Source organism: Dunckerocampus dactyliophorus, chromosome 17, assembly GCF_027744805.1.
Source record: "Dunckerocampus dactyliophorus isolate RoL2022-P2 chromosome 17, RoL_Ddac_1.1, whole genome shotgun sequence".
Classification (NCBI taxonomy): domain Eukaryota; kingdom Metazoa; phylum Chordata; class Actinopteri; order Syngnathiformes; family Syngnathidae; genus Dunckerocampus; species Dunckerocampus dactyliophorus.
In genome coordinates this window covers 15,305,635-15,330,811 of record NC_072835.1, presented here as the reverse complement: position 1 = coordinate 15,330,811, position 25,177 = coordinate 15,305,635, and the positions used below count along the sequence as shown (strand labels likewise).

Below are 25,177 nucleotides of genomic sequence, written 5' to 3'. Positions count from 1 at the left end.
TTATTGCAACACACACAAGCACGAGTTTTAGTTATGTCTTAAATGGCTTATTTTCTCTGATTATATCTACTGTGTTGGGTAATGTGAGTGTAAAGGTGACTATAGGGGTGTTATTTCATGTCTAAAGAGCTCTAATGATGTTAAAACCCGTATTTAGACGGTCATAAACAGGCTATGCTGTAACTATGAAAATATTCAATTTATAAAGAAGGAATCCTGCTTGGTGAAAATTCATCAGGTTTGCAACCAGTTAACTGTGATAAACAAGGGATTACTGTATATGTAAAAAGTCCCTGGACACACACACTGGGTTGGAGACAGGAGTGGACAAACACAGCTCATTAGCATTAAAGCTACAGACATGCAAAACTTTGTGTTTACTAAAAGCACTTTTGTCTTTCAGCATCAGTGCTACATTTTAATAACACACCTCCAATACACTATTGTGGGACCTCTGAGACTTATTTTAAATTGTCGAAAAATAGTGGACCTTTTGGTTAGGGTTGTGTCAATTTCGGGCGATACTATATTTGCCTACATTTGACGACTCCACACTTCTTCCAGCTGCATGCTGAATGATAAGCATAAGCATCAAAGGCAGCATCACTTTAGTGACGCTCCGACCTAAACAGCCCCTCCAAAAACGCTCCCGAACAGACCTCACTCCCTTCAGATGACGCCCCAGACAACTCCCATAAACCTCCAAAATCCCGCTTTGGAATCCTCTGGAAGTCAAAGCCAAATCTCGTCCTGCTCACCCTTCCTGTTATCGTTTGTCAGGAACCTCATCTGTTTAGCTGTCTGTAGGATCAGTATCAACAGGCAGAGTTCCGTGAGGAGTTGATATTACGCTTGCGTAGGCGGTTAAAGTCTTGTTTTTCTATCATATACTGTTTTATGCTACTTGTTGACATTTCTCTTCTAAGGCTGGATGTTATGCATTGAGATAAGCCACTATAACATACAGTTAATGGAGCAATGCTCAGAAGCATCCGGTGATTTAATGCAATATTTAACAGTAAAGTGTAAATAAAAGTTCACCGGGGTAAATACAAGTAAACAGGCACAGAATTCACCTGAGAGGAAACAATTCAACAGGAGGCAACATCATAAAAGGAGTCATATAATTCAGATGACGAGGGTGATGCGCATTTCTTTATAATCTTATCGGTTAAAGAATACACGCACTGCGACTTTATCCATTTTAGAGGAAACCGTAAACCAAGGCTCACATAATTTTCATGGGAGGTAGTGTCTGGATTTCTTTATGAAAGCAACACTAAACGTACGTGTTACCGCACGCACGGGCTCCGCAATTTTTGGGAAATTTGTTGGCCGTGGCCAGCACGTAGAGGAAGTAGGGTATCGGAGGGGTTGCAAATGTGTCGTACTTATGGAGCTTGCCGCTCGCCATCCGTTGGTAGCTTTTAGATCGTGAGTGCGGCGTGTGACTTGTGCGTTCATGGAAGGCTGTCATATGTTTCACTCACTGGGGACATACATGTGTAGTTGGGGTGTAAGGGTACACAAAAATGTCATTTATATTCGGTCCAGTTTCTTGAAGTGCTTAAAACACTTAAAATGCTTTATTTAAAAAAAATGCAAACAGCAACTTTTTTTAAAAATAAATAAAAGCGACCCATTTCGTTGATATTTCAAATAAATTAGACTTTGAGTTTTTTCAAATAGAAAAATAATAATACAATAAACAGTTGTATTTAAACAATTGTTTAAACATTGTGGTCGAAATGTAATCGACAGTGACAGTTAAATAGCTCTCACTTGAGTGTGAAGTCGAACCATCTGTCGTAAGTGAAATAGCGGACACTTTTAGCTTTTTCATAAAGTGCTGGTATAACTTCCTGGCTAAAGTGAGGATGTGATGGTATTTCTTAGAGAGGTCCAAGAACTTTAATCATATACAGTCATGGAAAAAATGATTAGACCACCCTTGTTTCTTCAGTTTATTGATCCATTTTAATGCCTGGTACAACTAAAGGTACATTTGCTTGGACAAATATAATGAAGATAACAAATATAACTCATAAGAGTTTAATTTAAGAGCTGATATCTAGCAACTTCCATGATTTTCTTGATAATAACCAAAATCCCTTAAGTTCTTACATGAATAGCTACAGTATAGCATTGTACTGCCAAAAAATGAAACTCTTACGATCTATTTTTGTTGTCATTGTTATATTTGTCCAAACAAAGGTACCTTTAGTTGTATCAGGCATTAAAATGAACAAGAAACTGAAGAAACAAGGGCGGTCTAATCATTTTTTCCATGACTGTACTGAAAGGCAGCACTCTCAACAACTGAATATGGACGTAATCTCACAGCTATAAAACCTCCAATACCATGTGTTACTGCTTTGGCCCGGTCAGAGTTGCTTGCTAGAAGTTGTTTATATGCTGAAGTTATCGGTGTTTCCACTAAGCTGGTTTTCTTTCTTGTAGATGTAACATTCACTGCCGGATGATGCCGTTTTACATGTAAGACGTGTTTCTTGCAGCATACCCGATATCCGTTGAACAATGTTGACACACAGGTTTGGATTCATCCACTTGCCTTTGTCCAGACCTAATTTTAACAGGAAAGCCAAAGTGTTCCCAAACAGGAGACCGCAGTGAGATGGGAGTGTCTTTCAGCTCAGGCTTCTCGCTTGCATTTGATGATACCGAGCTACGAGCGGTCCTCCCCCTCAGTCAGTAGTGTCTCACACTATGACACTGTAGTAATAAATTTAATGAGAAAAAATAGCATAAAATATAACCAAAACGGTACACAAGTGGATCGAACCGAACACGCAGAAGCGAAACGGTTCAATACGTCCATGTGAACAGTTACACCCCTGATGTTTAGGCATCGTACGAGCCTCGTGCAGCCCACTCACTTCGATTGCAAGAGCCGCTGCTGTGGCGGGGCAATGTACACAATGTCACGCACTCCTCCTCTGTCTTGTGTTTGCGACCTGACTGCGTGCACTCAGAAAATAATTACCATCCCAATTTTCTTCCTACTTGCTTTGCGTACTGTACTTTCTGCGGGTTTGAAAATCCGAGCGGGCCATGCGTGTGTTTCTTGTGATTTTCCCCATTTTTGCACGTAGGAGCACATATGTCAGGATGTAAGGCCCGCTTAAGGGATGAGGCTGTTTGGAAGAAATATTGAAATTGATTTTCATACATGAGCGCAACCAGCAGGGGACGCACGTGCTGTAATTTCCGGTGTACAAACTGCTACTTTTTTGCTGTGCTTTGAACCCTGCGGCTTATAGAGTGATGCGGCTAATGGTCACGTTCTAATCATGCGATATCTCGTATACTTCAGAACAGCCATTTAGCGCTTCATGCATACACCCTCATCATGGAAAACACACGAAGAAATGCGGAAATGATTTCAAGTTAAAAAGCGATCCATCTAGCAACTTTTCCTCAAGTCTGCCAGGGGATCCTGACAGAGTGGAGCAGTGTCAAAAAGACCACTATCACCAACAGGTTTTGAAAGGCTGGACTTCTGCGTGATGACGAGGACAGCACAAGCTCAATAGCTAATTTGCCTCGAGATGTAAGTCACACTCAGAACGACAACGAGAGAGAAAGAGCGACAACACAACCCAACAAAGTGTGTGAAGGAATTGTGAGGCTGCTTAATTCTGACAAGGAAGACGAAGACAGCAATGGATGACTTTTCTGGTAGGCTTCTGTTTAACGAGACGTATTACACACACTCTTCGGAACTGTTTGGAAAAAAGCATTTGTATAATATATAGAATTCATATATTTATATATTTATATAATATAGAACAGTGATTGGCCTGGTACCGGGATGTGGGTCATTTGGTACCGGGCCGCACAGAAAGAAAAAATAATTTCCATTATTATTATTATTTTTTTATGTTTTATTTTGAAAAGTGGTCAGATTCTCTTTGTTACATCCGTCTCACTTGACGCATGTCCATTGTGCGTGTGCTAACTTTATCTCATGCCGCAGAGATAGACTACTACTGTATTTTTACCATTTTTCTTTCACCGCATATTTGGTGTCAAATGCTGATACTATGTGGGAATGCATAAAGGTAAGCTTTGAGGACTTATTGAGTGATAATGTGCACATTTGTCTCAAGTTAATTCATGCTAGCACACTGCCTTTTACCACACACGTCAAACAACCATATAATTTATGTCTCTGGAAAAACTCCAGGCTTGAACTGGTGGATGGTGGGTCGGCATTGATTTTGTGCTTTTAATTTGATGTTATTCATGCATTAGTTAGAAACCCCCGTATGAAAAAAAACTGTATGAAAATGCAGCAAGAAGCCAAAAAGGAGCAAAACACAGATGATACTTCAAAATGTGCACCACATTCAAGGCCTATTTTCCCCAAAAAATGTTCTGTACTCCTAATTTTACAAGCTTTAAGGTGTTCGATCTTCGAGGTACTGCTGCATTTTACTCATTAATGCCCGTGTTGGAATGCAGAGATGAGTTTCCAGACGACGTGTGAAAAAACAGCCCAGACACGTCTCCCCGTTGATTTATTCATTAGCAGTGACTTACAGGGAGGACGCTCGGCACTTTGCATCCATCCACGCCGCAGCCCAAAAACATCAAAAAGATGTGTCGTGTGTAAAGAGATACAGTAAGTGAAGGGGGAACGTCTCACATTTCCTGCCATCTTCCAGCATTTATTCTGAAATAACGACACTCTGCATTAATGCAAGAAATATGCTGTAAATTATATATTTTGGCTGTCAACATGCTATCAGTAGACTGTGATAATCACTGAAACAGCTTATCATGTGTCTGCTGGCATTTATTTTTAGAGGAAAAAAAACTGCTTTGCTTTTGAGAATATACTGATTATTATTTGATGGTTTTTAATCTGTAAAAAGCATCCCGTATTTGATTTTAGCATGAGTAAATATTTGAGCTGTTTTGTTTTTTCTCAGATTAGCATGGCACTGCTGTGTTGTTGCCTTTTGTGTTGTTTTCAATTATTGATTTGCCCCCTACAGTATGCCCATGACAATTGCTCCTCCTTGTTGGTGTAATTGCGCAGCTTTGTCTGTGAAATGGAGAAGCTTACAGCATAATGCTCCATGTTGATTTTTATTTTTTGGTTGTATTCACAATGCTCCAGCTTTTTAATACAGTGTGCCTCCTCCATGCTGCCTGTAAATATGCATCTATTAACCAGTTAATATCTGCGCAGAGTTTCTTAAAAAACATAGCAATTTTGTGACTGAAAATGATATGTGAAAAAAGTATGGAATTATGGCAAAAACGGAGCGTACACAATACAGCATTTTTCTGATGAATTAAGAACATTTTAAACAATATGTTATGGGATGGGTCTGCCATTTTTTGGTAGGTGGCTGTGGAAACGTTTATGGAGACTCACTGATCCTCATATTTCTGGAAACTGAGTCTCCTACAGTCGCCGGGTGCGTGGTGTACAACATCTTACTTTCCACTTTCTCATGGACTCATGGACAAATAATGATTAAAGTTGAAAAATTAAGTTGTTATATGTAACGCGTTTTTAAATTTAGGAATGAACAGTGTCTGTCACTAATGCTTGCTTCGAATTAACGCTCTGTTCTATTGCCGCGTTGGGAATTTACAATATTTATGTTTTTTTGTTTTCTCTCCGGGCCACACGGTGGTCTAGTGGTTAGCATGTTGGCCAACACAGGAACAGTCTGGAGATCAGTAAGAACCTGGGTTTGATTCTCCCTTGGGCATTTCTGTGTGGAGTTTGTATGTTCTCCCCGTGCATGCGTGCGTTTTCTCCGGGTACTCTGGTTTCCTCCCACATTCCAAAAACATGCATGTTAGGTTAATTGGCGACTCTAAATTGTCCATAGGTATGAATGTGAGTGTGAATGCTTGTTTGTCTATATGTGCCCTGCGATTGGCTGGTGACCAGTCCAGAGTGTACCCCGCCGGTCGCCCTAAGTCAGCTGGGATAGGCTCCAGCATGCCCCCGCGACCCTAAAGAGGAGAAGCGATATAGAAAACGGATGGATGGATGGATGGATGTTTTCTCTCCAACAATTAAGATTTTTTTTTTTTAAGAATTTTTGAGTGTGTTTTTAATTGAAGCAAAGGTGTGTTTTGCTAATGATGTCCTATTCCTATTCAATTGCCCTGAGTGGTCAAATATAATGCAAACTTTTTCTACAGTTGCAAACTCACATGCAGTACCGTAACAGTCATCCGCATATAAAGAACTTTTCCGCAAAACATCTGCTCAAAAATTCTTCTGCTATTCTTTTTCTCCACCCCCCCGCCATCAAAAGTCAAATTCCCCTGCTGTCAGAGCCAAGAGAGGAAAGCAAAGTGCAGAGCAGTAACAAGGGGAAGTTGTATGACTGAACACAGAGAGCTGGCCTGGGTGGGTGCCAGCCACCCGCTTTTACCCTCCACTTTGACCTCAGCTCTGCAGAGGTGGAGCTCTACGGGGCTGCAACTTGACTCCGCAGGCTTCAAATCTTATACTGTCGGAAAAACAAGTCCACCAAGAACTTTTGATCTCAACAACGGTATTTTTTTTTTGGAAGTGTGGATGTGCTTCTTGTGCTCCACAGTATAAACACCTCCAGACATGGCACAGCTCACGCAACCCCGGTCCCTTCTTTTGCCTGACTCACACTCACAACTATGCAAAGGCAAACTGCAGCTCAGTCATCTAATTGATTCCAGACTTCCCCCACAAGCCTTCTGCTTAATGCACCGCCTCTCTACAGGACTCTCTGGGTCTTAATGCCTGCTATGTGCATATTTCCATTACACGATGTCTAATGACTACATGGAAACATGTTATACACGATGTGCATGCATATCTTTTGCAACATGAGTCCATTCTACTGAGTCTGTTGACATTCACTAAGAAAAATAATGCACTTTAATTTTTTGGGGGGGAAATATGAATAACAGAGCAAACATTAAATAGATCTAAAAATGTATTTTGACAATAATATAATTAAAAAATATATACACAACTAATGAAATCTTAAAGTTACACTATTAGATGCCTTAATTGCTTATCAAGCAATATATTGGTTTTCTCAAAAAAAAAGTCTTTGAATTTCAGAGTTTCAATATAGTACAGATAATGCAGTACTCGGGTCAATTCGTGAACATTGTAAAAATAATGTTTCCTCACTGAAATCTCTTAACAGATTTTAAAATCCGACAATTATTTTTTTTGCTGGCTGGCACTTGTTGCTAGGCAGAATTCCTGGAGCATGATAATTTGTGCGCCAAGGACCAATGAAAGCAATGGGATATGTTTAAAATGAATAAAAAAACTGCACTATAAACTTTAGTTTTTGCACATTAAGCCCAAATAAAAAATACCAAGCCTGTATTCAACATGAACACCATAGAAAGTTAAAAAAAACAAACACTGCAGCCCCTGACCATCACCCGAGCATTAAAAATATAAGGTTATTATCACAACACGGTGGGGGTATACTGCGAAGCGAGTTTAGTGGGTTCGCGAGGCGTGTTGAGTGTAAAGCCGGCTTGCCTGTTTAACGAAGGTCGCTCTCTTTCAAAGCAGCTACATCACCATGGTAACGTAGGCTAAACTCATAACCTGGTCTCGACCAGGTTTATGTCAAGACTTTCAGCTTAAAATTGGGTATGAAAGCACTGCTGTTTCAATGTGTAACCCATTCGGAGATGGTGTCACCATTTATACGGAACCCGGTGGACGTGGGAGCAAGAACAATTCAGGCAGCACTACGACGGGAGTGGCTACTTCGAGATCACACTGATTCCCTAGCATTCCCTGATGAAATTCTCTATAAGAGGTATAGATTTTCAGCCGAGGGAATATGCTACATTTGCTCAATTTTTGAGCCGTCTATCAGGAATAAAATGCAATAACAAATATTAACTCGGTCAGTGTTTGCAGACGTATATGTCACAGAGGTCCCCACATGAGTACTCAGCCCGTTAGACTTCTTATATTACAATATTTGGTGGTCGAATAAATACTCTGAGGCATCGATCAACTGCAAAAAAACACTTCTTTATTCTAACAAAAAGGAAAAATTGGCACAAAGGAAAAAGGTTGCCAGAAAACACGCCAACGCTGCCACCTAGTGGTCACACAGAGGTACAGCATTTTATGTTGCTAAGTGTTAATATGTCAAAGTTGTGCATTGTTGAGCGTCGATAAATGAAAAGACTAGTAGGGTATGGTTAGTAGAATAATCAGTGTTAACTTGCACATTTACATGCTCGGTATTTTTCTGCCAGCGGTCCTCCCTCGCTCTATTGGCGGCGACAGTGTTGCTTTTGGCAGTAATCATCTTTTTCAACTCCTCAACACGCTCCATAATAATTACTCGCTCATCTTGTGCAAACTACACTGGCTGGGATCGCTTCACCCCCCCCCCCCCCCCCCCCCCCCCGCCCCCCCTTTACGTGACTTAACAAAGTAAGTTGATAACCACCATTGCAGTACCGTTTAACTTTGTTTGGGGAACTTGGGTTTTGTTGAGCTGCTGCATCTTGAGCAGAAACCCCGGGATTGTTGAGCCACTTTTCGAAGTATACCCCCAGTGACTAGCGTCGAGCTGCCACAGAACGGCAGCTAATTAGGAAAGTGGACCGTGGGGTAAAAGCACGTGGGCTCCACACTGCTGAGACATGGGTCGGGGGAGGAGGCGATGGTGGTGGGGTTTGGTGGTCCTTGAGCAGTATTGATCCAAGACCAATGAACAAGCAAAAGAGGGAGAGAAAAGGAAGGAAATGTGCAGCCAGAGGTCAGCGTGTGTTGTGTTGTTGTATTGTCACAGCCTTGGGATCAGTACCAGCTTTGTTTGTTTGTTTGTTTGCTTGGCGAATGATTGCTCCCCCTGGTGGAGATACTGCACTCTCTAAATGACATTTTTGGCAACCCCCAATGGGTTGTGCTCAAAATTCTTTGGAAGGCATGCTAGCATACACGTAATACTAATAATATCCTCACAGTTTGGTCATTGACTTATGGACATTTAGTTGCTAAGACATTGTGCTTGATGGCAGCCATGTTTTTCAGCCAGTCTTGCTTTTTAATGTGCTTGTCAGTCATTTGAAGGTGTGTACTAAATTTTATCTCGAAAACACCCGAAAGTTACCGTGGGTGATTTGTAGAAGCACATTGAGGTGTGGGAGAAAATTCAAATCAATCAGATTTATGACGTTTAATAACAGCGCCACCAAGTGGTTAGCTTAGACAAACAAATAAATGTGTCTTTATGTAAAAATATATTTTATAAATGGTTTACTGACAGATATTATTTGTTACTACAGTCTTAATTATTACTACTATTATTATTATTGGTATATAAGGTAGGGTTGGGCGATATGAACCTTTGCATGTATCACAATATGACGACATAATGAAATTCAGCGGAGTCTTGCATAAAAAGCTGCAAACCCTAACCCCATATAATTAACAACAATGAAATTAAAAGTAAGCTTACCCATTGCACTGTGTAGAGACACCGTCCAAAGCAAGCCGGTCTATTCCAGTTGTTCAGGGCAGCTGCTTTCACAACAGTAGATCCACTGTCAGTAGTTACACACGCTTGTTTCTTCTCATCTAAGTCCCATTCCTGGAGAAACTCCTTCAACTCAACAAAAAAAACTTGTCTGGAGACAGGACGACTTCAAAGTCCAGTCGCTGGTTATGTCGTGAACCGTGAGGCTAATATATGGTTGAGTTGCTCGGCAACCCCACGTGTCCGTACTTCGTCTGCTCTATTGAAACCAAACCACTTCCATATTACACTTCCCGTTGACCAACAAGTTCTTCGGCTGTAGTCTACGCTTCTCCGCCGCCTTCAGCCATGCTCATATTCTCTCTCTCGGTTTGTTTTGTTGTTTGCTCTGCTTTCTCTGCCATCGCGGGACCATGCTGGCGCTGGAGGTGAAGCGCCAATGCATCAACACAGTGCACCGCAGCGTGCAGTCGCAGTGAAAACATGTCATCAACTGTGTGTTTGAAAATACTATTTCTACCGGTATACGTGATTTTATTATCATTGGAAGGATTTATACCGGTATACCGGTGTATAAAAATGAGCACCCGACCCCGTCGGCTAAATGTTTTAATACTGTAGATAGTTAGACTATCAAAAGGGAGTCATAGTGAAGTATATGAACTATAATGTAAATACTGATGCGTTACCATTTATAACTAACTAAGGCTCAAAGTAGTTAGCTTCCTATTTGGCAAAGCGGTAGTTACAGTACTTTTGCTGATCATTTCTAGTACTTTAATAAGTCTTAATGTATTCAATTCATTAAAAACCAGCGTATAAACACAATATAAGCCTACCCTCATAGTGGAGTGCTACTGTTTTATTCTTTTCTATTTGAAATCCCCAATATCTCAATGTATGAAAGACTCTGAGCTTCTTTTTCTGTAGAATATCAGCCTTGTTTCTTGCGCTAATCAGTAAAAAGCCCAAACGACAAGGCCTGCGTTTAATCTAATTGCGAGACAGCGGCTGATAACATGCAGCCCATTTACATTCTCCAGGGCGTACTGCACTGGGCTGTTAGCTGCATCAGTGATGAATGACGGATCATGATGCATTAAAGCCCTATTGCACTCAGCTAGCTGCACATTTCACTTCTCTGCAGCACACGTTTTCCCTCGGGCCATCTGTTTTTTTTTTCTTTTTTTTTTTTTTTTTACCCCCTCCCTGATTAACAGGCAGTAAATCTCAAAATGTGGCGGCCTTAGTGACACGCTGTTGCTACAGTGACAGTGGCACAGTGTTTCTCTTCTAGCGTACATACATCATTTGTCAGATTGTTTGATTTTTACACCATCTTTGCGTGGAGGTTTTTTTTTTTTTTTTACACAATGTTTCTGTAACCCACAATGTATTAATATGGTGCTACGTCAGCATGTTTGCGTGTCCTAAATGTGTTCTATTACGACTGCAGGAAAGGTTTTATTACTGCTTCTACTGCAGTCAAGCATAGAAAGTTCCATGTTAGAATGAACCCTTTTAGCTGAAAGGGCACAGAATTTAAATGTCAACCTAAAGCAAACGTTGAATTACATTCTTTTACATTTTTTTCCGTGTTTATCAGGGAACTTGAGATCACAACATGGGTGAAAAAATTTATTTTGATGATGTTATTAGATTTGTTTCCCAGTTAGCGTATTGTTGCAACCTGATTGTTTTTTCTTCCAACAAATTTTATAGTATAAGAATTGGAAGATGGCCAGTGGGATACATCGTGGTCGTCAACAACATATTTCTTTATAATGCTACATTCATTGTTATAATTCATTTACCTGTGCCCTCAAAATGGGGATGTTTTCAACTACTTTTTAATATATTAATCAGAGCTTCAAAAATTCATCGATGAACCGATGATGAGTCGATTATCCACTTCATCGATGCAACTATTGTGGTATTCCCTTAATCGCTTTTTGTTTTAAAAACGTAAATACCCTCTGATTTCAACCTCTCAAATGTGAATATTTTTAAATTGTTTATTACTGATAATTTATTCATCCCATAACTTCGTTTGCTGACATTTTGCCATTTCCTTTCTGTTCACTTCTTGTGTCGAAAGAAAGGAAGGTGTCAAAAAAAAAAAATAATCAAGAAGCAAAAAAAAAAAGTTGAGTTGAAATAATGACACTACTGTACATTGCCGGTGCAATAAAAATGTGGAAAATGAAGGATAAAAATAACATTAAAATTTAATAATAGTGACTAAATAGGAATAAAATGATAAAAGTAAGAACAGGGGGAGATATTAAATAAGATGACTAAAAAAAATAAATGTATAACTGATGGAGTAAAAATTTTAATGAACCCCACAATGTATAAGTAATTTATTATTATTATTATCATTATTAACTTTGTGTAGCAAAGTTGTTCCCTAAAGCCGTGCAAAGAATATCTATGAAAGCACGTGTTTTTATTGTAAAAGTCTAGATCCAAAAGAGACATTAAATATAATGCATATTCATAATTACAATGACTAACTACTCAATCCAATCCATTGCACTTTATTTAGACAGCACATTTTCTAAAAAGTGTTTCCAAAGTGCTGCACAGCCTAGTAAAACATTAAATAATAAAAAGTAAAAGTAAAATTAATACAGTAAAAACTAAGCGATCAAATAAAAACAAAGACACTTAAAACAGTATATATATGTATATATAAATAGTATTTGAAACGAGAAGTAAAAACAATAAAAGCAATAAATAAAATAAAAGTAGATGATAAATAAAATAAAATAAAAACTAAAATAAATAAAACCAATTAAAACAAAAAAAAAACAAAACTAATTTATAGAATGTCAAATGATGTACTGTATATAACATATCATTTATGGCTATTGTCATTATTATTGACTTTGTGTAGCTCTATTATACAGGAATTATAACCAACGATGTACATGAAATATCTACTAAAAGCACATACATATAATACAGTGTCGGTAATGACACAGTAATCCTCATCATCGCCACCTACCTACCTGGAGTGGAATCTTACCACACATGACAACAGTTCGATTATTTTATTTTGTTGACTTTCATTAACAGTAGAACAAGTTTAAAAACAGCGAGATCTGTTTTGAACACCATTGCATTGATTCTGTTTGTGTTTTGCTGACTTTTTGGTTGTGATTTATGGCAAGATTTGCAAAGATCTATATTAGAGACTGCGGGGCATCCTGTGGAGCTGCCTGTGGAGATTGGGTGTTGGTGGGCAGGAGGGGGTGCGAAGTTGGTCTTTTTAAGCGATGCAGGAAAAAAAAGGGAGCTATCAGGAGAGCGGTGAGAAGAGCTAATGAGCTGGATTTGCCAGAGACTTGGCATTCTGCTCATCTTCTCTGCTGCGTTAGTGCAAGCCGGCTCCAGCGAGCTTCCTGTCTGCACCCTCCAGCAGGAGTAAATGAGGGCTGGGTGGGTTGGAGAGGAAGGAGGAGGAGGTGGAAGGGTGTTGGAAGCAAAAGAACAGAGGAAGGAGGAGGAGGAGGAGGAGGAGGAGGAGGAGAGAAGGGACCACTGTTGAAATTGAATGCCAGGACGCCATGTTCTCACCGGCTGCGTTTCCATGGTGACATGGGGCAAATCTGGCGAGTAAGGAAATTTCATTCATTGTGTTAAAAGTGGTGAAAATATTAACACAAAGCGCAATAAATCAGAGGTGGAGGAGGAAGCCCAACCATACCATCCCCCCAGGCCAGGCCACCTTATATGTTATAAGCTGGGTATACATTTATCTATTCATCATGATGTTTCCATCACTTTTTACTCCTGTACTTATTTATTCTTATGATTTAATGAAGGTATTGTTTATCATATATTCTATACTTACGTTTCACTGTGCAATACTTCCTAATTTATTGATTTTTTTACTGAATCTATTAACTGTATTAGTACACATTATTTATCCCTTTCCCATATTATTTAACATGTTAAACACAGGACGTGAACAAACTATCAGTGTTGAGACGCTGAGAAGGGGTAGGATTAAATACTCGCTAATCCCTTTCAGACATGTTAAATGGTGCAAATGTAAACATGTAAGGTATTTTACCGTAGCCTAGTTAAGCAATGTGGAAGTAAACCGAACCATTACCATTTTTTCTTTTCTTGCGTCTTTCTATGATGACCCTTTCGACCCTACCTGGTAAGAAAACACCCTGCAAAACTCCAGCAACCTCTGCAGGGATATGGCCGAGAACAAAGACGAGCACTGTTAACTGGACGCGCAATGTATGTGTTGATTTGGGAAGGGGGGTAATGGGAGCATGCACCAAAAAAAAGGGGATGCACGGCTGTTTCATTTGACACATGTACAGCAGCAATATTCAATCTGACAACAAATGACCAATGATTGATTTCAACAGCATGTATGTCAATTTCGACATTGTAAAGCAATTTACAGGATGTCCTGGCTGTCCGGCATGCGGGACGTTTCCAAATCATTTCTTTTTAAACCTCTAACACTGAAGATGTAGCTGGTAATAGGATTTGCCATACTATTTGGAAATGACTGTAGGTCTTGAACTGTCCAAATTATTCCAATAATAATTTCTGAAGTGAGATACTCTGTGCTTTCTAGTGATATACCGGTCATTATGGTAATCGTAGGGACTATGTCACAGTAGCTCCAGGAAGATGAGGCTTTGATAGAAAGCACAGTGGGTGGTTGGGGGTGTCGTGGGGGTCTGTGTACAGAGCAGCTGCAGCCTGTGTGAAGTAGAGGGTCAGCGAAACGACAAAGTTTTGCAGAAAAGCAATGTTTTATATTTTATTTGTGTTTTTTATGAATTGGTTTGAGAGGATTAATGTTTGTTTTTGTATTTTGCCGTATTGTTTGTCGCGTTTCTGCTGTGTGTTTGCTTGATTGCGAAACATGTCGAAGAGGTCGTCTGGGAAGTAAACAAGTAGGGATGTTCACATACTCTTGATATTCAATGCTTTATACTTTATAGTAGGACTGCAACTAACGATTATGTTCTTTGTCAATTAATCTGAAGCTTGTTGTTTCGATTAATCGAGTAATCGGTTAGACCCTAAATGGAAACAAATCAATATGAATCAAACACAAACAGTTAGTGGTTTGGTCTGTAGCATTTCAGAAAAGAGGCAAAAATGCCCATTGTGTTTTCAAAGCTGGTGTGTGCGAACATCTTATTTTAACACAAATATAATAGGTCTGCTTCATAGATGACAAAGGATATTACAAAATATTCACAATTGACTCTACTTTATAGTTCATAATTTACATCCTGCATCATTTTTTCATGTTCATTGTGCGTGTCTTATTCAGTAAAAATCAGTCACCTGTCATTATACCAATTTGTAGCAAGCAATTCTTAGCAAGCGCTAATGCAAAGCAACCTCCAGATGTTTGAAGTGCTCCTGAAAAGAAGATCTGAAGTTCGACTGTCAGATTAGGGCTGTTGTAAATCAAGCTTCTTTCCATTGAGGCAGCTGGCCAAAATGAAGCCAGTTGTTTCACACGAGCGCTTCAAAACAGTAACCCATGCCTTCGCCACCTCTTGTCTGGATTACTGTAATGCACTTCACGCGGGGGTTAGTGGGACGTCCATTGCACGTCTTCAGTTGGTTGCTGCGCATCTTTTTACTGGCACTCGAAAAAACAACCACATTTCCCCAATATTGGCTTTACTCCACTGCCTGGATTGATTATGAAATGATTTTATTTGTTTTCAAATACCTCAAAGGACAAACCCCGCCCTACTTCTCTGAGTTGCTACATCTTCATAAACCTTCCCCCTCACTCAGGTCAGCTGATCAGCGGGACTGTATGCCGAGTTCCTCCAGATGCCTTCAGGGCACCATTCAAACATACTGCTTGCATGGTATCACGCCGCTTCCTGCTTTGAGTACGTCGGTGTAACAGTTAGCTATCTTTGACTGTTTGCGATTTGCTGGCGACCAGTCCAGGGTGTACCCCGCCTCTCGCCCGAAGTCAGCTGGGTTAGGCTGATAGGCTGACTGGGATAAGCTACCCCCGCGACCCTAATGAGGAGAAGCGGATGGATGGATGGATGGATGGATGGATGGATGGTATAATGTTAAGCACAGGAAGTGAACAAAGCATTAATAATTATTGAGACGCAGAGAAGGGTTAAGAATTAAGATCTGCTTCTTCTGACTCCTTTTCAGGCATGTGGAATTGTTAAAGAGAAAAGCTGATGTTCATCAAAGTAACTTGTGAATTCATATTCAAAGCAAGTAAAACTATGACAAATGTCAGAGTCTCCAGCAAAAGGCGGCACTTTGTCTTGACCTCATGCATGTGTGCAACCTGAGCACGCAAGTCCGGGTGTCACCGTGAACCTCCACTCTTCAGCTAAAGCGAGGCTGACAACTGCGCTGGGCTTGACTGGCCTGTCGCTGCAGCCAACATGACAGTTGCTCTGCCGGGCACCACTCCACACACACACACACACACACACGCGCACACACGCACACATATATATAGTGACATTGACACACACACACTCGTAGCCCCATCCTGATATGATGTGCAGGTTTCTTCATCAGCACATGCAGCATGTTGTGACAGACTAGGCGTGCTATAAACAAGTGTGTGTGTGTGCGCGCGTGTTTATAATCCTCAAGCTGGCATGTGCAGATGCTTCACTGTCTCTGAAAACATCATTACTATTCCCACCAAGTGGGGGGGGGGGGGATTATAAAGCAGCGGGGTAATAACACTGTATATTGAGATTTATAATTTGATGATGATTGTGTTCTTTTCTGCCTTCAGTTGCTGAGGAGGGACTCTGGGAGTGTGGGCTGTCTTACGAGTGCAGGACCCTGCTGTTTAAGGCTGTGCACAACTTGCTGGAGAGGTAAAAAAAAACACACATATTGCATTATTTTCATACACTTGTATGCATGTATTGTATGTGATAAATGCAAAAAGTGAGTACAGTAGACTCTCTACGGTTGAAGGACTTTTCCCCCGTTTTTCCCGTAGGAAATAATGGAAATAGAGAAATATGTCCCAGGGTCAAACTGGCACCATCATGAAAGGTTTATAACCTACTTTTTAACATATTTTGAACTATCGTACAAGTGTACAAAGAAGTTAACCACTCCTATCATTGACTATGAACATTATAACTGTCTTAAGTGTCATATTGTCAATTATCATTACAAAGATTAGGCGAGATTAGAAAAAAAGAAGTTAACCACTATATACACGTTATAACATCGTGCCATAACAGGTTTGATACACGGCTCCCTGACAGTAATAAACAGATTAAATACAAGAATGCGAGCGCCTTCGTCACATACACACGAATGGAGAGGTGACAGTGCGCGGAGGGAGACATGGCGGCAGACAAGTACAACACCGAGCGATTTGTGAGGTCTGATTTTTTTGGGGAAGGCATTTTTATCATGCAGATGTATTACTATTTTGAACGCATATTATTTTGAGAAGCCAAACTTTTTACATAAATGACCCAGCAACTAAGCAGAGCTACGTTCCTTGTCACGGAAATCCGACCAGAACTGGACTCTCGGGACCAAATGGGGGGGCCACTGTTGCTATAGCCCACTGCTGATGGGGATGTCATACAACTTTGTGTCAAAAAATCCGAACCATCCCTTTAATTTAGGCATCATATAGGTATAAGTTCTGATTTACACTAAAACACAAGTTACTCACAGTCTTGGAACAGAACTTGTTCGAAACCCGAGGAGCAGTCGTATTGGCTAAATGTAATTCCCATCTATCTCTAAGGTCATTCTGAAAGATTTCTGAAGTGCATCCCCAAACAAAAGAGCCAAAAAAGTCACAGTTAGTCAACTCTTCTTGCCTTCTGGCATCATCAACTCAATGAAAATAATAATCTGAGCAGTGAATCATTTGCTCAAGTATCCCAAACTCTCCTTTCTGACTCAGAGCCATCTGTTAAATGAAGCAGCACATATTTGCTCTCTATTAAGTTAAGCATCAGCGATCATCACAGGGGGCAGACGGAATTAACCTTCCTATTACCTTGAAGCTAACGCCTTTTATTGCTAACTACTCTGGCGGCACGAGAGGGATCACTCTCTCTTCCGTGGTGCGCGGTGGAAATAAACTTTGTCGCACGCAAGTGATTTTCTTTTTTGTCTCTGCTCGAATGAACGTAAATTTGAGTCAATTAAGAAGGTCTTAATCAAACAATCACAAGCAAAGTAATTAGGAACAATTTAATAATGGCGGCAAATTGCAAGAGAGAGCAAAGATCAGGGCAATTACTAAAGGTCTTTGGAATGCAGGGGTGTTCAAAGTGCGGCGGGATTCGTGGACCCCCCCGCAAAAAAGGCGACAGAAAAAAGTTAGCAATGATGGCCCGTAATGTCGTGTTTTTTTGGGCAAATTAGCTGGATGAAGCTCTAAGTGTCTTTTGGGTAAATTAAGCAACAATTGGTTGGTTTGCCCCCAGGCTCCCTCTACTGGTTACCGGTGGAATTTATTGTTAAAAACAGCCAAGCCTGGAAGTACAGCAAATGACTGAATGAATGCACCGGCGGTTGAGAAAGCTTTACGTTGCCAAGTGGAGTCTATGAAATAATTGTGTAAATCTGTGACCTGGATTTGAGGATCCACTTTGGAATTCCCTGGCATAGAAACACGCACAGACAAGACTGTGTGTGTGTGTGTGTGTGTGTGTGTGTGTGTGTGTGTGTGAAAGGTCACTGACGTGAGGAGAAAAGATAGCGGGGTGGGCCAAATAAGGAGCACGGCGACTCAACAGCTTGATCCCATCAAATTGATGGGATGAAAGTGAAAGATTTTGGAAGCCCATTGAGGAGGAGACTTGAGTAAAAAACTTGCCATTCCCTTTGCTGTGAAATTGTGATCCACTTTTGTAGCTTTAGGAGGGTCACAGTGTCGGTTAAAGTAGCAATTCTTTAAAAACAAAAAGTTATTATATTATCATGAAATCAATTCACATGATTTCCCAGCATTAGAACTAGTAATAGTAAGTCAATAGTTTTCTTTCATGGAGTTATAACTGCAAAAATACCTTTCTTTTCATTGGCTGAGATACATCACATGTCAAAGAATGAAGTAAGAGATAGGAATCCCATCTCCACGTTCCTCACTGACGTGACAAAAGAGGAGATAATTGAAATTGCCAACAAATTAAAAGCAAAAACATCAACTGACTATGATAGAATCGAAATGGAAACGCTAAAAAAGGTAATTAATGTGATCGGAGAACCACTGACGTACATCGGTAATTTACCATTTCAAACAGGTAAATTCCCAAACAAAATTAAAATTGCTAAAGTAGTCCCAATCTTCAAAACTGGAGACAAACATCAATTTATAAATTACAGACCAGTTTCTTTATTCCCACTATTTTCAAAAATCATTGAAAAGCTATTCAACAACAGGTTAGATAAATGTATAAATAAGAATAAATTACTTACAGACAGCCAATACAGACACAGAACTAACATTTCAACATCCACGGCACTCATCGAAATAACTGAGAACATGCTGTAGACCGTAGTATTTATGGACTTAACAAAAGCATTTGATACAATTAATCACAATATCTTAATTGACAAACTAGAAAGCTATGGAATCAGAGGGGTAGTACTGAATTGGGTAAAAAGCTATAGCTAGGAAATAGGAAGCAATACGTGAAGCTGGGAGACTTTACATGCTTGCTTAAATATATCTTGTGGTGTACCTCAGGGGTCAATACTAGATACAAATGATATCTGTAAAGCAACGAAAGACCTAAAGCTAGTATTATTTGCAGACGATACTACTGCATTTTGTTCACACAAGAGTTCATAAATAAAGTCACAGATGAAATGACTAGACTAAAAAAGTGGTTTGATCAAAACAGATTATCCGTGAACCTAAGTAAAACTAAAATAACGCTATTTGGTAATAGCAGAAAGGACATTGATGTGCAAATACAAACAGATGGCACAGACATTGACAGGGTGAATGAAAACACATTTCGAGGTGTTACAATAGACGACAAAATGAGCTGAAAATCCCACATCAAAAATGTACAACATAAAGTGGCAAGAAACACTTCTATTCTCAATAAGGCGCACTTTTTTCTGAATCAAAAATCACTCCATACGCTCTATTGTTCTCTGGTATGACCATATGTAACCTATTGTGTGGAGATTTGGGGAAATAACTAGAAAAGTACACAGCACTCGCTAACCGTGTTACAAAAACGGTCTGCTAAGATCATCCATAATGCCGCTTATAGAGAACATACCAGCCCTTTCTTCCTAAAACCACAATTATTAAAATGTGTTAATTTAGTTCATTTTCAAACAGCTGAAATTATGCATCAAGCAAACAATAACCTGTTACCCAAAAATAGAATCAAATTCTTCTCAACAAAAGAGGAGAGAAATGTAACTTAAAATGAGAAATGAGAGAAATGTAACTTAAAGCACTTATATGCAAGGACAACGCTAAACACCTTTAGCATTTCAGTATGCGGAATCAAATTATGTAACAGATTGAGTAAGGAACTCAAACAATGCACTAAAATGAGCGATTTCAAGAAACAATACAGGCAGATAGCTATCTTTAGATTTGCTATCTTTAGATAGCAAACTAGTTGAGACTGAATTAACGGCGCCTTTGCTGGTTGCAGCCAAGTACTGCACAAACTGTTTTATCCCAGTTACTCCCAGATGCAATTTATCTACTATCAAGTTCACAAAATCGTAACAACACACACTGTAAAAGAGATGATTATCGTTCATATTTCTCCTTGGTACTTAAAGTATCTTATTTGTTACCCTCTTTTGACTTCTCCAGATGTCTGATGGACAAGGGCTTCGTGCGGGTTGGGAAGTGGTTCTTCAAGCCACATGAGCTGCAGGAAAAGTCTCTGGGCAGCAGGTAGGTGGACCAACACAAGCATATTCTACTGTGCTTTGTCTTTGTGGAAGAGTTACCTAACTGAACTAGACTTGGTTTGGCATCTTACGAGAGCGACACAGCTAGCGGGGATGTCCTTCATGTGCTTTGTCCAATCTGGTCGTCCTCGGGGCTGATAGCAGTATGCCTGCAGCATGAGGCTATTAAAAACCGGAGAGGTTCACTGAATGGGTTTTGTTGCCTCTCTATATTGTGCGTGTTTTGTGTTTTGTGATCGACTTAAAGAGTGTTGACTGGGTGCTGTCGAAATTGCCCTTATAGTTTAATGCTATTTTTTGTTATTTACGATGCCACCACAGAAGGGAACCAGTGTTGACACAGAAGAAAAGTGTGATGACAACCATAGAACAGGAAATAATCCAGTATATGCTTATGTCCTAAATCTTAACTTCCTTAAATCAGGAAGTTCCTTGTTGTTGTGGTATCTCAAACGTAATTGCAAGGCATTAAAAAAACATCATCTTATCATTCAGCCTCACTGTGATGTTTGTCACTTGATTTATATACAGTACAAGACAGCCAGGCTGACATGCATCTGGCGTACACATACGTACCACTACTGCCAGCTTTGTTGACACCACATTGTGTAACTCCTACGCACAGGCTACGGGATCTCTGTAAGGACTCAGCATAGCAACCTACCGAGCTAACCAGTCAGCCTCCAATTTATTTATTCTCAATTTAAGAAAGGGTGTGAAACTGAGTGGCGAACAACAAACCACTTCCACACAGAATGGGAGGAGAGCTCATGACATGCATGCAAGACTGACTATGCGGTGCAAGTTAAAGTGCTCATGACACCAAAACACATGTTAATCTTGTTATTTCCGCTGTGAAACATAACATCGAAAGGCATATTTCCTGTCTTAGATGTGAGTGTAATAGTTACCATTTTTAAACATGTCTTTCTTCGTGGGCATTCATGGCTGTTTGCATCTCGATGACGGTTTCACCAGTAAGTGTTCTAGACCTGAAATGCAAAACACGAATAGCTGTCACTCATCTTTGTAGCCTATCTTGCAATCCATCTGCCAATTTCAGTAGGTAAATCCAGATTTTTTTACAGGATCTATTCTATGAATTTTAGAATAATAGTATGGGGTTTCATTCCATAGCTAATTAAGGAGTGATCGCTGCTCACTGGTCTTTTATTTTGCAGTGTGCATATAACTGTCAGTGTCACTTACTGCCAGTCAAAAAGCATACTTGTGGCCATTTTTTGTGTGTGCGCTGTATCATAGTCATTACAACACTATGTCAGTGAATGTAATTATTGTGTTATTGTTGTGAACATGTCACTTTCTTGGCTTTGCTGAGAGTTCATGGCTGCGTGTGTTTGAATCAAACTAGGGGGTGTGCCAAAATCGTGTCAAAATCACCACTTCATTTTACTGCTGTTTCGTAGTTGATTATTTATCTTTGACAGCAGTATGACAAACATGTTGTATTGAGTGAGTACTTGCATTTTGTTATAGTTTTTTTTCCAACCTTTTTTTGGTGTCGTGAGCACTTTAAGGCAACATTGCTGATGCCTAGTGACCACAGTATTACCGTATTTTCCGGACTATTAGCCAAAAAATGCACAATGAAGAGGCAAAAAAAAAATACATAAGTCGCACTGGACTATAAGTCCCATTTTTTTACATTTATTTTATGAAATAACAAGAAAATGGAGAACAGGCTAAACAGGCGTCTGGTAACGTAACATGAATGGGTTGTATGTTAACATATTAAAAGCCATTCAGATAACTATAGCCTAAACAACATAACATAACTAGTTTGCCAAACTCACCCCAAATCACTACCAAATCCATTGTAGTCTTCATCCTCGGTGTCACTTCTGAACAACTCCGCCAAGTCCGGAAGTAGAGGGCGCCTTATCTCTTGTTCGGGTGGCTTTATTTCAGAGTGGGCGGCAACATCTTGTCTCTAGTATAGAGACAGCACAACTGACAGCTCATCCATACAGCAGACATATTCCACAGATGCCTAACACATTAGAGCCATTTAGGGGCATTGAAGTGTAACAACACGACAAATACACTCAATGGCACACAAGCCTAGAGCGCCCTGTCGGGGCTGTCAGTGTGGCAGTCGCTCTGGAGTAGTAGTAGTAGTGGTAGTAGTAGTAGTAGTAGTAAGTCGCAGGACCATGAAAATAGTGCGAGTTATAGACTGGAAGATATGGGACAGAGATTATACATTAATTATTTCATTTTTGAAAAAACGCGATAGTGTGAGGGAGCGATGTTCGAAACCCGATGTAGCGAGGGACGACTGTATTTGTTGTCTTGAGAAAATGTTTTTTTATGTTCAGGTTTGTCATTTATTCGGGGCAATTCGGTATCAATATTGTCAAAGGAAACAAAAGAACAGGGGAAAAAAAACAGACACTTGTAGAATCTACGCCAAAGAGTGTTGGAGCTGTTTTCACAAGGAGGGTGCCATCACACATTACTACTGTTATTTAAGTGTGAATTCATTTGCTTTCCTGTTGGGAATTGTGCTGTTTTGTTGTATTCTGCCAGCGCTACCACTGGAGATGAAGCTCACCTCTTATTCTTCTTCTTTTTTCAAATCATTTATCAGATTCTTTGTGACTGCGTGTGTTTTCTAATATACTGCTCCAAATAAAATAAAGGGAACACTTAAACAACACAATGTAACTCCAAGTCAATCACACTTCTGTGAAATCAAATTGTCCACTAAGGAAGCAACACAATCGATTTCACATGCTGTTGTGCAAATGTAAATGATTTTAATGATCAACACCTTCAGTTTGAGGGAAGGAGCTCATCAATTAAATCACCTGCTGAAGAAACTGGTTGGAGAGAAAACCTGCAGCGTCTCGGCCCTCCAGGGCACGAGTTTGACACATGTGGATTAGAACAAGCAGTGAGAGACACACCAAATGGACTAAAGTATTGGGTCACTCCATCATTAATTAACCAATCAGAGGTTACGGTGGAATTCTTGAATGTTATGAAGTTGTGAACTTATGAGATGCTGTGAGAATATCTATTTTGATGTTGTGAGAAGATCTTTTTTGTGGCCCAGTGCATAAAGCAAAGTCTATAAAGGCATTCTTGGAGCTTGTGAACTGCAGCGTTGTCCTGTTGAAAACCCAGTCAATACCACACAGACATGGTCCTTTAGTCATGAGTGATGCCCCTTGCAACATATCCACATAACCATCTACCGTTTGACGCCCCTGCACAACCTGAAGCTCCATTGTTCCATTGAAGGAAAAAGCAACCCGTGTCATGATAGTGCTTCCTCCACTGTGCCGTGTGGAAAACATCTCAGGTGGGATCTCCTTGTCATTTCAGTAACGTTGGAGGCCATCAGGACCATCAAGACTCCATTTTTTTCTCATGAGAAAGCAAAACTTTCTTCCGCCTTTCAATGTTGCACGTTTGGTGCTCTTGTGAAAATTCCAAAGACATTTTTTTTCCTCTTAGAACGCTTCTCTCGCAGATGCTGTCTTGAGTCTGCCTTCTTATTGCACTGCACTCGGCCCCAGTAACAACCTTCATTTGGGCCGAGGATCGTCTTGTGTCGACGAACAGCCAGCTTTTTTTTGGGCCTACCACTTGACTTTTTACCCTCAGGATCTTTTAAGAAGTTTAAAATGACTTTCTGATTGCGTCCAACCTCAGCAGCAATTGCGTGCTGCGAGAGGCCTCGCTCATGCGGCTCAACAATCCAACCTCGTTTCAAGAGAGGAAGCTTTTTTGCCTTTGCCATCAAGAGGTCATGACAGTGTGAACACCGGACAGAAAATTACATTGAATCGACATTTTTGGCAAGAGTTTGGCTTTTAAAGGCTGTCGTCTTAAACTATTGATCAAACAGTGCTAAATATAAATTCTTGCAGTTTTTCAACTTGTCTTAAAATTGTAATCAGGAGTGCACCTTGTCAACACCATACACGTGCATATGGATTCCTAATGTTGTTGTTACTGCTGTGTACAGTGAAAAGCAGTTGCTGCTAATATTATATTTATAGTCTGTGTGGGGTACATTTTCCATTTCCTGATCTTCTAGTTCAAAGACCACTTGACCCAAAACTTTCATCGTTATTTACAATGTAAGCTTGTCTACTTCCTGGTTGTGCTAGTCGTTATTTTGACATGTCAAAACAACATTGCTCTCCCTGCCTCATGTCGTTGAATTATTGAACATCCTGGAAGTAGGAGGAGGTAATATCAGTGCAGCAAACGAGTGTATTGCTTGTTTGCGTGCAAATGTTCCTCTAAATGTACCCTACTGCGCGGCGTTTTGATCTTTCGCGCCGCTCGGGAGCATTGCTCAGTTCATGTCATGTGACCTCCCGCCTCAGCTGCAAGCATCTCCTTTGTCTCCTCTGCACCTCCACGCTGTGCCTTTTATCCCCAATAGAGGGCGCCGGGAACACACGACTCCCCCGCCCCCTTCAGCCTCCCGCCTTTGTCAAGCTTCCCTGGTGTTTATCTGGCGTGTGTCCTCGGGGGGGCGAATAGTGGCGCATCTAGGAGTAGAATTCCAACCCTCCCTTCCCTTCTGCTCTCTTTGTGTCGGAATGAGGAGGGAGCTCTCTGGGTTGGTAGCGAATTGCATCAGACGCTTGTGTGAGGGAGGGATGAGAGATTTTCAGGGAGGAAGAGGTAGCAAAGGAGGGGTGGTCATAAATTAATCATTAGTGCAGGCGGCTGAATTGATGCATTAGAGTCTGTCC

General features: G+C 40.3%; 1 protein-coding gene and 1 long non-coding RNA gene across 4 annotated transcripts in view; one reads left to right on the top strand and one right to left on the bottom strand.

Annotated features, from left to right (window-relative positions):
• LOC129170385 (mediator of RNA polymerase II transcription subunit 13-like) overlaps positions 1-25,177 on the top strand; it is a 102,007-nt gene that overhangs the window by 43,705 nt on the left and 33,125 nt on the right. For all 3 annotated transcript variants that reach the window (XM_054757873.1, XM_054757872.1, XM_054757871.1), the window contains exons 3-4: positions 16,297-16,381; positions 20,338-20,421. In XM_054757873.1, coding sequence (XP_054613848.1) covers positions 16,297-16,381; positions 20,338-20,421 — 169 coding nt within the window. The remainder of the gene's footprint in view (positions 1-16,296; positions 16,382-20,337; positions 20,422-25,177) is intronic.
• LOC129170388 (uncharacterized) lies at positions 20,399-22,358 on the bottom strand. Its single transcript, XR_008566592.1, has 3 exons — positions 22,253-22,358; positions 21,350-21,430; positions 20,399-20,600 (listed from the first exon to the last, which is right to left on the bottom strand). It is a non-coding gene; the product is annotated as an uncharacterized LOC129170388 (long non-coding RNA).